This window comes from Myiozetetes cayanensis, unplaced genomic scaffold (genome assembly GCF_022539395.1).
Source record: "Myiozetetes cayanensis isolate MyiCay16 unplaced genomic scaffold, myiCay2020 scf9, whole genome shotgun sequence".
Lineage (NCBI taxonomy): Eukaryota > Metazoa > Chordata > Aves > Passeriformes > Tyrannidae > Myiozetetes > Myiozetetes cayanensis.
This window is the reverse complement of record NW_026088185.1, coordinates 779,299-791,140: the sequence shown is the minus strand read 5'-3', so window position 1 is coordinate 791,140 and position 11,842 is coordinate 779,299. Positions and strand designations below refer to the sequence as shown.

Sequence of the window (11,842 nt, the reverse complement as noted above, 5' to 3'; positions counted from 1 at the left end):
CAGCCCCTGCCAGTGCCTGAGCACCCTTTCCAGGGAGAAATTCCTCCTGATGTCCAACCTGATGAAAGTGCTAAGGAAAGAGTTGTCTCACCCCATGGAAAACTAATGGTTAAAAGTGAACAGAGTAACTACATTCTACCTTTGGCTATGGAGATATAGGGAATTCAGTGCTCCCTGAATTCTCCTATTGGGAATTCGGTCCTGGGAAAAGGGCACTGCAGCCCATCCCTTATCAGAGAGCTACTGCTAAAGGGAGAAGAGCTGACAGCAAATATTTATCCTGGGATCAATTCTGTTTAAAGTGCAATGTTTGTAGCAGAGCTTGGGCATGGGGAGGTCAGGCATGGGATCAAGGCTGCATTTATATAAAGACAGAGCAATATGCACTGGAAATCCCTGCTTAGAAAGGGAGAATTTTCAGAGACACACCATGAGAGTCCTAATTTTTCTCCTCACACTGAGCGTTCTCTCGTGCTCGGGTAAGTTGGAGCCACGTCCTCTTCCTCAGGGTGGTTTTGGGGAGAAAGTCCACAGTGAATTCCTAATGGAAGTGTGCTTCCCTCTCAGGGTTTCCAGCCTATGACTATGAACTCCCTGTCATGGAAGAGGCTCTCAATGCTTCCATTGCACGGATCAACTCCCAGTCCTGGGGGAGAAACCTGTATGGTGTTGTCAGGAGCCACGTCACGGGAGTGAGTGCACAGGCAACGGGGATCCTTTACCCCAAACGTGCTTTGCTCTGCAAACCAGCTCTGGAAACCCAGATTTAGTTGGAGTTTTCTGCTTGGAAGAGGGTGGGCTTGGGGCATTATCCGGAGTCATGGCTTTAGGAACAAAAAATCCTTTGTTTTGTTGGTTTGTAATTAAAAATACTTTAGGAGTTCAGGTTTTTCGCCCTCAGAACAGAAATCTTTGAAGGATGTGTTTGTAAGATTTTGTTCAGAAGTGTTGGTTTTGAATATCTCCAGCTAACTGCTTTGCTTGGGGCACCAAGCAACCTGGTTCATCTCAATTCATCTAATTAAATGCCACCACACATTCTTTCTCCACTCTGTATTTGTCACCTGTCTGAACCACCAGTTGTGGTTTAAATCTGCTGCAGTCTAAATGCAAGTAGGAAACCTCTATCTGTTTTAATTCGTGGTGCTAAGAATTAAACTGGATACCCAGAGTTAAGGAGTTTACGCTTCTTAATTCAAGGGTAGCATGTCCATGCTCCTGAACACCCTCAGAACTGTTTCTATAGGTGGTGTGTATCCAGTCTTCTGCAAGAATGAATGACAAGATGACTTTTGAACTTATACAGTCTGGAGAAAAACAAACAAACAAACAAAAAAACCCCACAACAACAAATATCTGAAAGCAATGCTGATTTGTTGCTGCCAATTGAGGCACCTGAGCTGGCATGGGGAGCCTCTATAAGCTGCATTAAATCACCTGCTTGCACTCAGGGGATTTGCTTTCCAAGCCAGGTGTTTGCAATAGACTATGTTGCTGTTACCAATAAAAGGCTTTCTCACCCACAGCACCCTGCTCTGAGTTGGGCACTGACCCCCAATGCCCTCGTGCCATCTCCTGCTTGACAAATCAAAGCAAGGCTGCCATGCAGTGGGCACAGGAGAGTGACAAGCACTAATTACACGTTGTGTTGACCTTCCTTTTGCCAGGTTGACATGTGGGACAGTGATGCCTACAGACTAGAGCTGCAGTTCAGCATCCGTGAGACCGTGTGCTCGAAGGCTTCGGGGAGAGACCCCTTCACCTGCCACTTCAAAACTGGGCCTTATGTGGTGAGTGCCTCTGGGGGGAGTGGGAGCCCTCCCCTCCCTGCAGGATGCTCTCAGGATGTGTTGGGAACGCTACTGGTGCTGAAAAACAAGGAATGACTGACTGGCTTGCTGAAAGCCTGAGCAGATAAAACCCCCAGCACGGAGTGGGCGTTAGGTGGGAAGGGTCAGTGCTGGCAAACTCTTCTGCCTGGTCAGTGGGGAGGGAATACAGGGGCTGCTGTGAGCTGAAAATGGGACTTGTGTCTTGGAGCAGCATGTAGGAAAAGTGTCTGTGTGCTCTGGGGCCAAATTCCAGAAGGGATGGCTTCTCCTCTAAGATAAGGTGGTTGGAGGAGCTGATATTTGACCTGCTTGAGCCTGTTGTGCATCTGGGCATCACATAAAGCTTTCTCTTCCCATGCAGTGCAGATTCTCTCCCTGTGCTGATGGCTTTCAGCTCTTCAGCTCTCAGCCTCAAATAAACAGGTTCTTGATCCCTGGACCCTAAACAGGCACCATCCCTCTTGGGCAATACAGTGTGAAAGATAGTGTGAGGATGCACTGGAGTGCAGGTTTTACTGGAGCTTCTGTCAAACTGCAGAGGCAACTTTTTTTTTAAAAAAAGGTAATTTAACTTTCAGAGCTGGAGCTGCCATTGGCATGGCCCTGCACTGACCCTGGGTTTTGTGCTTGGTGATGCCAGGCCAGTGAAAAGGATGTGGAGGTTGTACAGCCAGCAGGTAGCTGTGGAGCAACAACCTGTGTGTCAGTCATGTATAATCTTTCTTGAGTGTCTTTGTCTTGGAGTTTGTTTTCTAGATCCGTGAGATTCCCACCCCCAAGGAAACTCTCATCTCCTGGAGGTTTGCCCTCTGAGATTTGCTCTGTTTGGTTCTGTTGCAGCCAACTGCTTCCTGCAGGAGCGTTGTGGAGGTCTCTGGTGAGCAGGTCTCCAGCGTCATCGTGCGCTGCCACCACGGCACGGTCAGCTCTGAGTCGCTGAGCAGCGAGGAGGTAAGGAAAGGGAAAACTGCTTTGTGCTGCCTGGGGGACAGGAAAGTCTTCTCATCCTCTTTTAAAGAGAAGTCAGGTGTCTGTGTGTGTGAACTGCAGCTCCAAAACTGGGTGTCTTGATCAGAAAACTGCCCGTGGTTTGAAATCCAGCGGTGTCCTGTCACGCTTCCCTTTCCATCAGCTGAGGGGTGTGACCTTGCTCAGTGTGTGAATCTCTGCAGCAGCCTGGCACATCCACCAACTCCAGCACTTCCTTCCTTGGTATGTGCCTGGAGAACAGAGGCATGTCTTGGACAGAGCAAATCCTGGTGGCTCTGGCTCTGTCACCAAACCCCGCTCTCAGCTGGGAACGTCACCACAGCACCACTGAAGGACGTTTGCTCTGCTGAGATCTCTGTGTTCCCTTTCTGAGCTCTTGTTTGGTTTCTAGGCTGTGATGAAATGCTGACCAAACCTGGGGATTCCTGCTGGCTGTTTTCAAATCGTGCCAGTGTTCATGTTATCTGTGAACTGACACCTGAACCTGGGTGCACTTTGAACACAGCTCTACACTGGGTGTTGTGCTTGAGGGAACAAAGTTTCTCCAGGAAGCACGTGGACAGCTTTTAATTTTGGAAAGTGTGAGCAACTAAATTAATAATTTGAACCATGGAATCACAGAGTGATTTGGGTTGGAAGGGATCTGAAAGCTTATCTAGACCCATCCCCTGCCATGGGCAGGGACACCTTCCCACTAGCCCAGGGTGCTCCAAACCCTGTCCAACCCGGCCTTGGACACTTCCAGGAACACAGGGGCAGCCACAGCTGCTCTGGGCAACCTGTGCCAGGGCCTGCCCACCCTCACAGCCAAGAATTTATTTCCAATATCCCATCTAACCCTGCCCTCTGGCCATTCCCCCTTGTCCTGTCACTACAAGCCCTTGTGAAAAGTCCCTCTCCAGGTGCCTTGTAAACAAATAGGATTCTGTGTCACCTTCACCTGGCTTGAATTGCCAAATTAGCTTGTCATTTATTCTTTTTCTTTTTTCCTCAAAATCTCTGTTCAGAGCTAGCTGGTGGGTGCACCACAGGAAGCCTTGATTTGCAGAGTGGAAAGGCTGCATGTGAAGCCCTGAAATGTGGGACAGAGTGTTGGATGTTCAGTCAGTCCTCTGTGGGTTGACATAACTGTTGTTTAATAGGGCACTCAGCACAAACACTTGCTTTTACAAGCAGACATCTTTCTGCGAGTCTTCCTTCACCATCGCTTAAAATTCAGTGCTGCTGCCACCAGTCCTGCTGGGAAATGTGTTTCCTGCAATGTTAATAAGGAATAAATGCCAAAGGGAATTATTGCACTTGAAAAGGGAAGTGTTTCCCTCCGCAGAGGGCTGCAGCAAGTGCACTGTAGCTCTTGCTCGAGAGCTGTAACTCAGCTCGAGGGACCTCAGCCTGGCAGAGATGGTGATGGGGTAGCTGTGGTGGTATTTGGGGAGAAGGATTTGTGATTGACTGAGGCTGGGATCACCAGGGTCTCCTGAGCTGGAGGGAACACACAAAGATCAACAAGTCCCACTCCTGGCCCTGCCCAGGACACCCCAACAATCCCACCCTTCCCTGAGGGTGTTGTCCAAACTCTCCTGGAGCTCTGGCAGCCTTGGGGCTGTGCCCACTGCCCTGGGGAGCCTGTTCAGTGCCAACCACCCTCTGGGGGAAGAACCTTGTCCTGAGATCCAGCCTAAACCCCTCATGGCACAGCTCCAGATGTTCCCTTGGATCCTGCCAGTGCTCACACAGAGCAGACTGGAGCTGCCCTGCAGGAGGAAGCTCAGACTCTGATGAGGGCTGAGCTCAGTCTCCTCCAGCCTGAACAAGTCAACTGATCACGACCAGTGGGATCTCGGTACCGGGTTAGAAACCAATAAAACAAAGCTTTTAAAAATACAGCTTTGGATAAATGTGTCCTGTGGCTGCAACAGAGTAAGAGCTGTGCAGGCTCTGCTCCCCTGGCTGTGTCTGCACTGCAGGGAGGTGAGGTAAGGTGTGAGGCACGAAGGATTCTGACCCGAGAGCCTCCCTGTGACCACGAACTTCCTGAGCAACACCCCTACTCTGCAGCAGCATCAGCAATGCTTGTTTTCAGCAATGTTAGTAATGAGGTTTGGAGTTCCTTTAGCGATCACCCCATGCCTGAGGAAAGGGAGAGGTGGCCTTGTTGACGGATGAGCTTTTCACAGAAATGTCTTTAATTTACAGATGATGTACGGGCCGAAAATGATCCCCAGCCGGCGAGGCAGCACTCACAGGGAAGGTGAGACAGCCCTGCCACGATGGACTGCCCTGGCCTGTGCTTGTCCTTTGTAACATCTCATGGTTACCTGTGTGAGGGGGAAGACAATGTGGAAGATCAGCAGTTTGTGCTCTCATAACCAGGACTAGTGTGCAGCCTTGAGGGTGCCTTGATTTTGTCCTGAATGCTGAATGTTATTTATTTTACACTCCCAGACTGGTTTGGGTTGGAAGGGATCTTAAAGCCCATCTCACTCTACCCCTGCCATGGGCAGGGACACCTTCCACTAGCCCAGGCTGCTCCAAACCCCATCCAACCTGACCTTGGACACTTCCTTGGGCAGCCACAGCTCTGGGCAACAATGACCACATGTTTGAAAGCATCTCATGCTCATGTATGTCCCCATGTTCTGTTTTAGAAGATGCCTTTGCTCCTGAAGCCTTCCCTTCAGGGGGAAGGGGTGGCAGCCGTGGGGATTGGCACAACCCCAGCTCTGACAAGATGGAATAATCTGGTTTGGGTGAGTACAGTTCCAGGTGGAGCATTTGTACACCCTGGGTCTGCAGTTTTTGGGGCAGGGGGGCTCAGCCTGGAGAAAAGGAGGCTCAGGGGGGACCTTCTGGCTCTGCAATCCCTGACAGGAGTGGGGGGTCAGGGCAAGGTCGGGCTCTGCTCCCAGGGAACAGGGACAGGAGGAGAGGGAACGGCCTCCAGGCTGTGCCAGGAGAGGCTCAGGTTGGATGTTAGGGGGAAAAAAATCCACCACAAGGGTTGTAAAGCTTCGGAACAGACTGCCCAGGGCACTGGTGGAGTCACCATCCTGGAAGTGTTCAAAAAACATGGAAATGTGGCACCTGAGGACACGGTTTAGTGGTGAACAAGGTGATGGTGCTGGGCCTCGATGATCTTTTCCAACCTCAGCAATTCTTCTGTGATTCTGTATCTCTTTATTGGCAGACTCATGTTTCTGCCTGATGTTTTGTGGATTCTTTGGACCTTGTCCCAAAACACCTTGACCCAGGGGCCACACAGCTTAGGGAACAAAACCTGACCGTGGTGTGATGGATCTGGGAGGATCTGGTGCTGTTTGCCCAGGGAAAAGCATTTGTTGCAGGGAATCTGTGAAGGAGATGTTTGGAGCCCAATTAATGGGGATGATAACGAAAGACACCCATGATTTATTGGAGCTGGCAAGGCCTATCCTACACAATCCACCTTTGCTGACCTGCTTCTGAGGCTCTGTGTGGGAGCAGCTCTAATTGCTGCTGATATCTTACCTGCCATTTGAGGGATTTAATCTAAAGGGGAGTGCTTTGAAAGAGTTTTGGCAACGCAGAGCGTGCTCTGTTCCTTGGCATGCTGAACAGGTTTAAAGCAGTTGGGAAAGGAAGGTAGTGCTATGTCTTTGTGATTAAAAAGGCTTCAAGCACTCGTTTAGGTACATATCATTAGCAGGTCTCTGTCCCTGGAGAGTGCCAGAACTGAGCTCAGCTCAAGCCTCCTGCACTGGAGCCAGTTTTAAATGGAATTTAACACTGATGACTCACCAAAAACCTAACACATGTTACTCATAAGCGTATCCCTGGTAAACCTCCATGTGCTGAAGGAGACAAACCCCCCTCCCCTGCTCTCCTGGAAACAAGATATGAAAGGAAAACCCAGGCACTCAGCTCCGTTTGTCCAAATGATTTCTTTAAATCCACGTGCTATTTTAGTTCATCCATGAGCCACTAAAGCCAATAGGCTGTTTTAATCACTGCCTGTCTCCTTAGAGGAATCCTGATTTTCCTTTGCATTTGGGAAGTGCCAGGTATCTTTAATCCTTTGGCTCCCAAGAGGAGCTATCCCCGTTAAGCTTTAACAGGAATGCTTTGTGTTCCTGTACCTACTGTCTAGCAAATCTCCAGGCCAAAAGCAAGCTGTAAAATCTTCTTGAAAGAGAAAGTGAAGTACATGGGGAGAAATTTATGGTTCTTGAAATCCTGAGCAGGTTGAAATTTAATACTTTCTGCTTGCTCTTGAAGGGGGGGTTGCAAGTGTCATCTGTAGAGCTGTGTTTCATCCCAGTGTCCTCCTGGATTTTGGACATCTCAGAGGCAGATACACCATGAGATTGGGAGAGGACATCAAAACACCCCAAAGCTCCCTGTTTATTTATTTTTTTTTTAATCAATTTGACTTTTTAGCTGTAAAGTGTGGAGAAAGGTCTTCTTGATTTCAGTTGTTTCCAGAATGAGAGGGTTTCATCCCTGGGTTTAATTTGGAGCCACACACCCCCTCCCCTCAAATGATTTCATGTTTGAGGCCAGGGAAAGTTATTCCTGCCTGTCTTCCCTGGGTTTTGGCACCTGTGTGATCCTGACTGGAATTATTATAAGCCATAGTGCGATGGCAGTGTTTGGTGGGGCATGGGAAATGAGAGTTGAGATGGCAGCAGCTCAGCTGGCTCAGCTTAGCTGAGAATATTTTTGGGGGAGGCTGGGGAAATAGCAATTTAATAATAGAAGACTTTCATCTCTTCCTCAAAGAGCCTGGTGCTGACAGGCAAAGCTAGACAAGTTCAGGTGAGAAATGAGATGTGGTTCCTTTTTTTTTTTTTTTTTCTTGCACAACAGGATGGGTAACTGGCTGCTGCAAAAATTGCTCAGGCAAGTGGCTGACAAGAGTTTTTCATGCTGGATTTTCCGTTTCCTGAACCAGATCTTCTCATCTTTTTGGCTACAGGAGTTATTTCAGGGGAACTCTTTGCCTGGAATTCTGTGCAATAAGCTGGGCTAAATGATCTCACTGGTGCTTTGTAGCTCTTTTTGTTTATTAGAGTGTGCTAAATATTCGAGGGGGGGGGGAATCAGTGCAGTTGTTACACAAAGAACATTTTGGAGTCTGCAGCCGTCAGACCCACCGGTCTGCTGGTGCCTGCAGGAGTTAGAAACTGCATCTGAAAAACCCCATCAGTGATTAATGACCTCCAAGCCCAGAAAGCAAAGGGGTCCCAGCGTTCTGCTGTTCCAAAACCACCGGCCTGAGGAAGTTTTCCTGTGCCTGACCCGTGGCTTTCATCTGGAATCCCACCAGCGATGCTTCATTGTCCTTGAACAGGAAAATAAGGCAGCAAGTTCCTTGCCTTTGCAATGTGAATGCTGATTTTTTCTTATTAATCACACAAGGAAAGCATTTTTTAACAGAAAATCAAATCCCTCCAGCATCAAGGCTGTGATTTCCTCCTCGAGTTGTCTGTATTTTCCTGGCAATTACTCTCTCTTACCTGGCACACCTTGCTGCTGGCAGGAACATGGTGGTGGCAGTTGCTGGCAGCTGATTAGCAGCCTTGCAGATGCAGAACTGAATGGTCTGGCATCCTTGAATATCAGGGTTTGTTTTTGGGGGTTTTTTCAATGGAAGAGTGACTGGCAGCATTGGGCCTCTTTTCATCCCAAGAAATCCAGGATCCAAACCTTCAGAGTGAAAAGGATGCTTGTTTATCTGTCTCCTATTAATATAACACCAGAGCAGGGTGCAAAGCCCTCCTGGGGCCTGGAAAAACGAGCTTTAATCCCCGGTGTCCTCATTAAGGAGCTGCTTGATTTTAGTTGCCGTTTCATATCCCCATGTCTTAGTTGTTGTTTTTTTTCCTCTCTCATTCACCCACTCACCTTCTACAGTTCTCAGAAAGCAGCTTATTGCTTTCTGGGGAAAAGAAGAAAAAGAGAAAAAAAAAAACAAAAAAAGTGAAGCACCAGAGGGCAGGAAAATCCCTGGAGAGTGGGATCTGTTGCAGAGTGTGTGAGCGCCGTGTCGGATCAGCTCTGGGAGCGAGAGCTTGGGGAATGACAGGCTGCTGGCTCAGTCCTCCTGTGATGGCTGAGCCCTTGGTGGCACCTGGCAGCTGTGCCCTGCCCTGGCAGGGAGGACAGCAAGCTTTCATCTGCTCAGGGGGAAAGGACTGGGATGGAAACAGAGACCTTTCCTGGCCGAGGTCAGAGCTGTTCTGACAGAGAGGGGAATCGCTCTGACAATCTCCTGTTGCTGCTCTGAGCAGCAGCAATTTCTGCCTTGCCCTTTGTCCACCCCTTCTCGATCTGTGTGGAAGGATTAGACCCACAGCTGCGTGGAGGAAATTGTCCCTGCTTCTGGGGGATGCAGAGCTTGGATGACCCCTTAGGCTTCACAAGCCCCTTAATCAAATTCCTGGAGAAAACCACCAGGACTTCCCCCCCTGGAGGAGCAGAAAGGGCTCTTGGCTGCTCTCAAACTGCTGCCCTCAAACTGCTGCTCAGGGTTGCAGTTTGGAAGCACTGGAATCGAGCTTGTCAAAGGATCAGGCAGGCTGGGAAGGACCCCTCAAAGCAAGGCTGGGTTCCTGAGGCTGCTTTGGATACCCTGAGATGGAGATCCCTCATCCTCTTTGGGCTCTAGAGAGCAGCACTCTTGGGGGAAGGTTTTTTTTGCCTTAAACTGAGCTGGAATTTCCCATGTTCCCACTGGTTCCTGTATCTTCTCCAGTCAGTTGGTCCCCAGTGGTGAGTGCAGTGGCTGGTCCTGGTCCTTAGCCCTGCATTCCCTTCTCCAGGGCTGGGCAGGACCCAGGTGCTCCTGGACAAACTGCTCGCAGAGCGGTGACTCTGTTTCATCACTTCCACACGTGGGGATGCTCCTTTCCAACCCGAATCTAGCCCTCAAATTTTGCCAACAGAATTGTCTCAGGGAAAAAATTTTCAGGTTGCCATGGTGACCAACTTGCTGAAGAGACAGTGTAGGCTACAGAATGCTGGGGAAACAGTCACATGTTCCCCCTGAAAAACACATCTCCAATTTCTTCTGCATATTGAAGCTCTTAATTCAGATCCATTTCAGAGCAGACCCGACACCAGCTCCAAGCCTCGACCATCTCTGCTTTTGAGACTTGACAATGCCTCTTGATTTGTGTACTTATTTCACTGCCGTTAATTTTTCTAACAATCTGCTGTGCTTTTTTTCCCCTCTTTTTTTTCTTTTTTTGTTACCCTAATTAGCCACTGCCATGACATTTGTGCACATATGAAGTGTTTTGCATATGCAGGTTTCTTTCTGCAGATTCCACGTGGTGGGACTCTGACGCTGAGCGAGTCAATAAGCGATAATTGGTGAAGCTGAACACCCTTTTCCCAAGGCTGTGGATGTTTGGTTGGTTCTGTGAAGCATGAGGCGAATTCTCAGCTCTGATATTTCTCCTTCCTCGCTGTTTTCCAGATTAGGCTGGAGAATGTGAGGAGTCAAGATTCAGAGATCCAACGTGGGAAGGAAGAACCTGATGCTGTGTCCTTGTTTGTTTGTTTGTTTTGCTGTGAAAAACTGTTCTGCAGTGAAAGGAAGTCTTTCCCCAAACTCAGTTTCTGCAGTGATGGCAACTGGATGAGCTCATGAGATGCTAAATACACACTTGTCCATCGACAACCCCTTCTGATGTGCGGGCTCTCCCTGGGAGGACTCTCAGGCACCGAGTGCCACCGTGTCCAGGATATTTGTGCCATCCCATACTGATGCTATTAAAAGCTCGTTATTCCATCTGTTTGTTCTAGGTTGCTCTCTGTTTGCTCGTAATTTTCTGTAATGGTCTCGGCTAATTATTGATTATTCAAACAAACAAACAAACTCACTCGATTCCTTTTTCTCCCGGGGTGCAGCAGCTGCAGAAAAGGTGCCTTCCTGCAAATCCAAAGGCTTGAGTTGTAGCCCACCAGGAAATCCGGCTTTAATGGTACTTGGGTCGCTAATGTGGGGAGCTGAGGGACGCTGATGACGGTGATTGTCAGGTACTAATGGCTTTAGGAAGGAGGCCAGGTTAGAACAGACCTCTGATATATTCCTCTCCCGGGAAACAGGTCTGAGCAGTCTTGTCCCGTTCCCCTCCACTCCATGCCCAGAGCCCACCCTGCAGCTCTTTGTGATGGGGAAAGCTTACTGTGCAGTTTGGGGGGGTTTCTTGTTGAGTTTTTTAATGCTTTATCAGTTATGCCACAGTCAAAATCAACTGATTTTTCTGTCTAAAGCGGCTCTCCCACCCAGTTTGGCTCTCAGTTAATTTTCCCTGCTCGTTGCAGCAAGGTGACTTAATTTGTAGGAATTTCTGTCTCAAAAGCAGGAAGACACAGAGTCAGAGCCCTCGATGATCAGCTGTAGCAGAAGGAGGTGAAAGGTGCTGATAAGGTGTAGAGGTCCAACAGAGGAAGGGATGTTTCCTCTTCCATGGTTCTTCTGGATTGCTTGACTCAACAGAACAATCAGCCCTTCAGGGCCAGCTTGGATGGGGCTTGGAGCAACCTGGTCTAGTGGAAGGTGAGCAGAAGAACCTCCTGGGCTGTTCCCCCAAGACCTGTCTTTGTGTCCTAGGGAGGATAAGGTGGATTGACACATGATCCAGCTGGGTTTGTACTCCTCCCTGTTTCACTCCTGCATTTCCCAGTTCCTAACAGACAGTTCTCTTGGCCTAAAAGCAGTGATGCGGGGCCAGCAGTTGGACTCAGTGATCCTCGTGGGTCCCTTCCAACTCTGGATGTTCCATGATTCTATAGAATGCTGATGTATGATAATCAAATGTGCACTTCTCTATGAAAAAAAAAAAAAGGCAAAGAAAACCCTTTATTTCCCCCCCCCCACCCAGCAAAATGAATTCTGCTCCCTGCTGCGTGTATGCAAATGCCTTCACACCTAGAAGCTGACGTGGCATCTGCTGTGCAGATGTTTATCTGGCAGCAGGGAGTAGTATTTCCTTTGTCCTGGTCTCAAATCGCTGACTCAAGCACTGGATGCT

General features: G+C 48.9%; 1 protein-coding gene across 3 annotated transcripts; it reads left to right on the top strand.

Moving 5' to 3' along the window:
• The first annotated feature begins 311 nt into the window (after positions 1 to 311).
• SPP2 (secreted phosphoprotein 2) lies at positions 312 to 10,596 on the top strand. Of its 3 annotated transcripts, none has more exons than XM_050339483.1 (7): positions 312 to 479; positions 568 to 692; positions 1,668 to 1,790; positions 2,673 to 2,783; positions 5,019 to 5,073; positions 5,471 to 5,572; positions 10,287 to 10,596. In XM_050339483.1, exons 1-6 carry the CDS (start codon positions 329 to 331, stop codon positions 5,560 to 5,562), a joined length of 657 nt encoding a protein of 218 aa, XP_050195440.1. In that variant the 5' UTR covers positions 312 to 328; the 3' UTR covers positions 5,563 to 5,572; positions 10,287 to 10,596. The 3 variants fall into 3 exon arrangements, with proteins under 3 accessions (XP_050195440.1, XP_050195439.1, XP_050195441.1); XM_050339482.1 differs by having other exon boundaries at positions 10,282 to 10,596; XM_050339484.1 differs by lacking the exon at positions 10,287 to 10,596 and adding an exon at positions 7,668 to 8,598.
• The last annotated feature ends 1,246 nt before the right edge of the window (positions 10,597 to 11,842 follow it).

What these genes read in the sequence shown, in the direction of transcription:
- SPP2 (XM_050339483.1), top strand. Translation starts at nt 329, where the DNA reads ATGGGGAGGTCAGGCATGGGATCAAGGCTGCATTTATATAAAGACAGA. An exon ending in TCAAAACTGGGCCTTATGTG is followed by an intron (nt 1,791 to 2,672) that starts GTGAGTGCCTCT and finishes GTTCTGTTGCAG; the next exon opens with CCAACTGCTTCCTGCAGGAG. An exon ending in AGGCAGCACTCACAGGGAAG is followed by an intron (nt 5,074 to 5,470) that starts GTGAGACAGCCC and finishes GTTCTGTTTTAG; the next exon opens with AAGATGCCTTTGCTCCTGAA.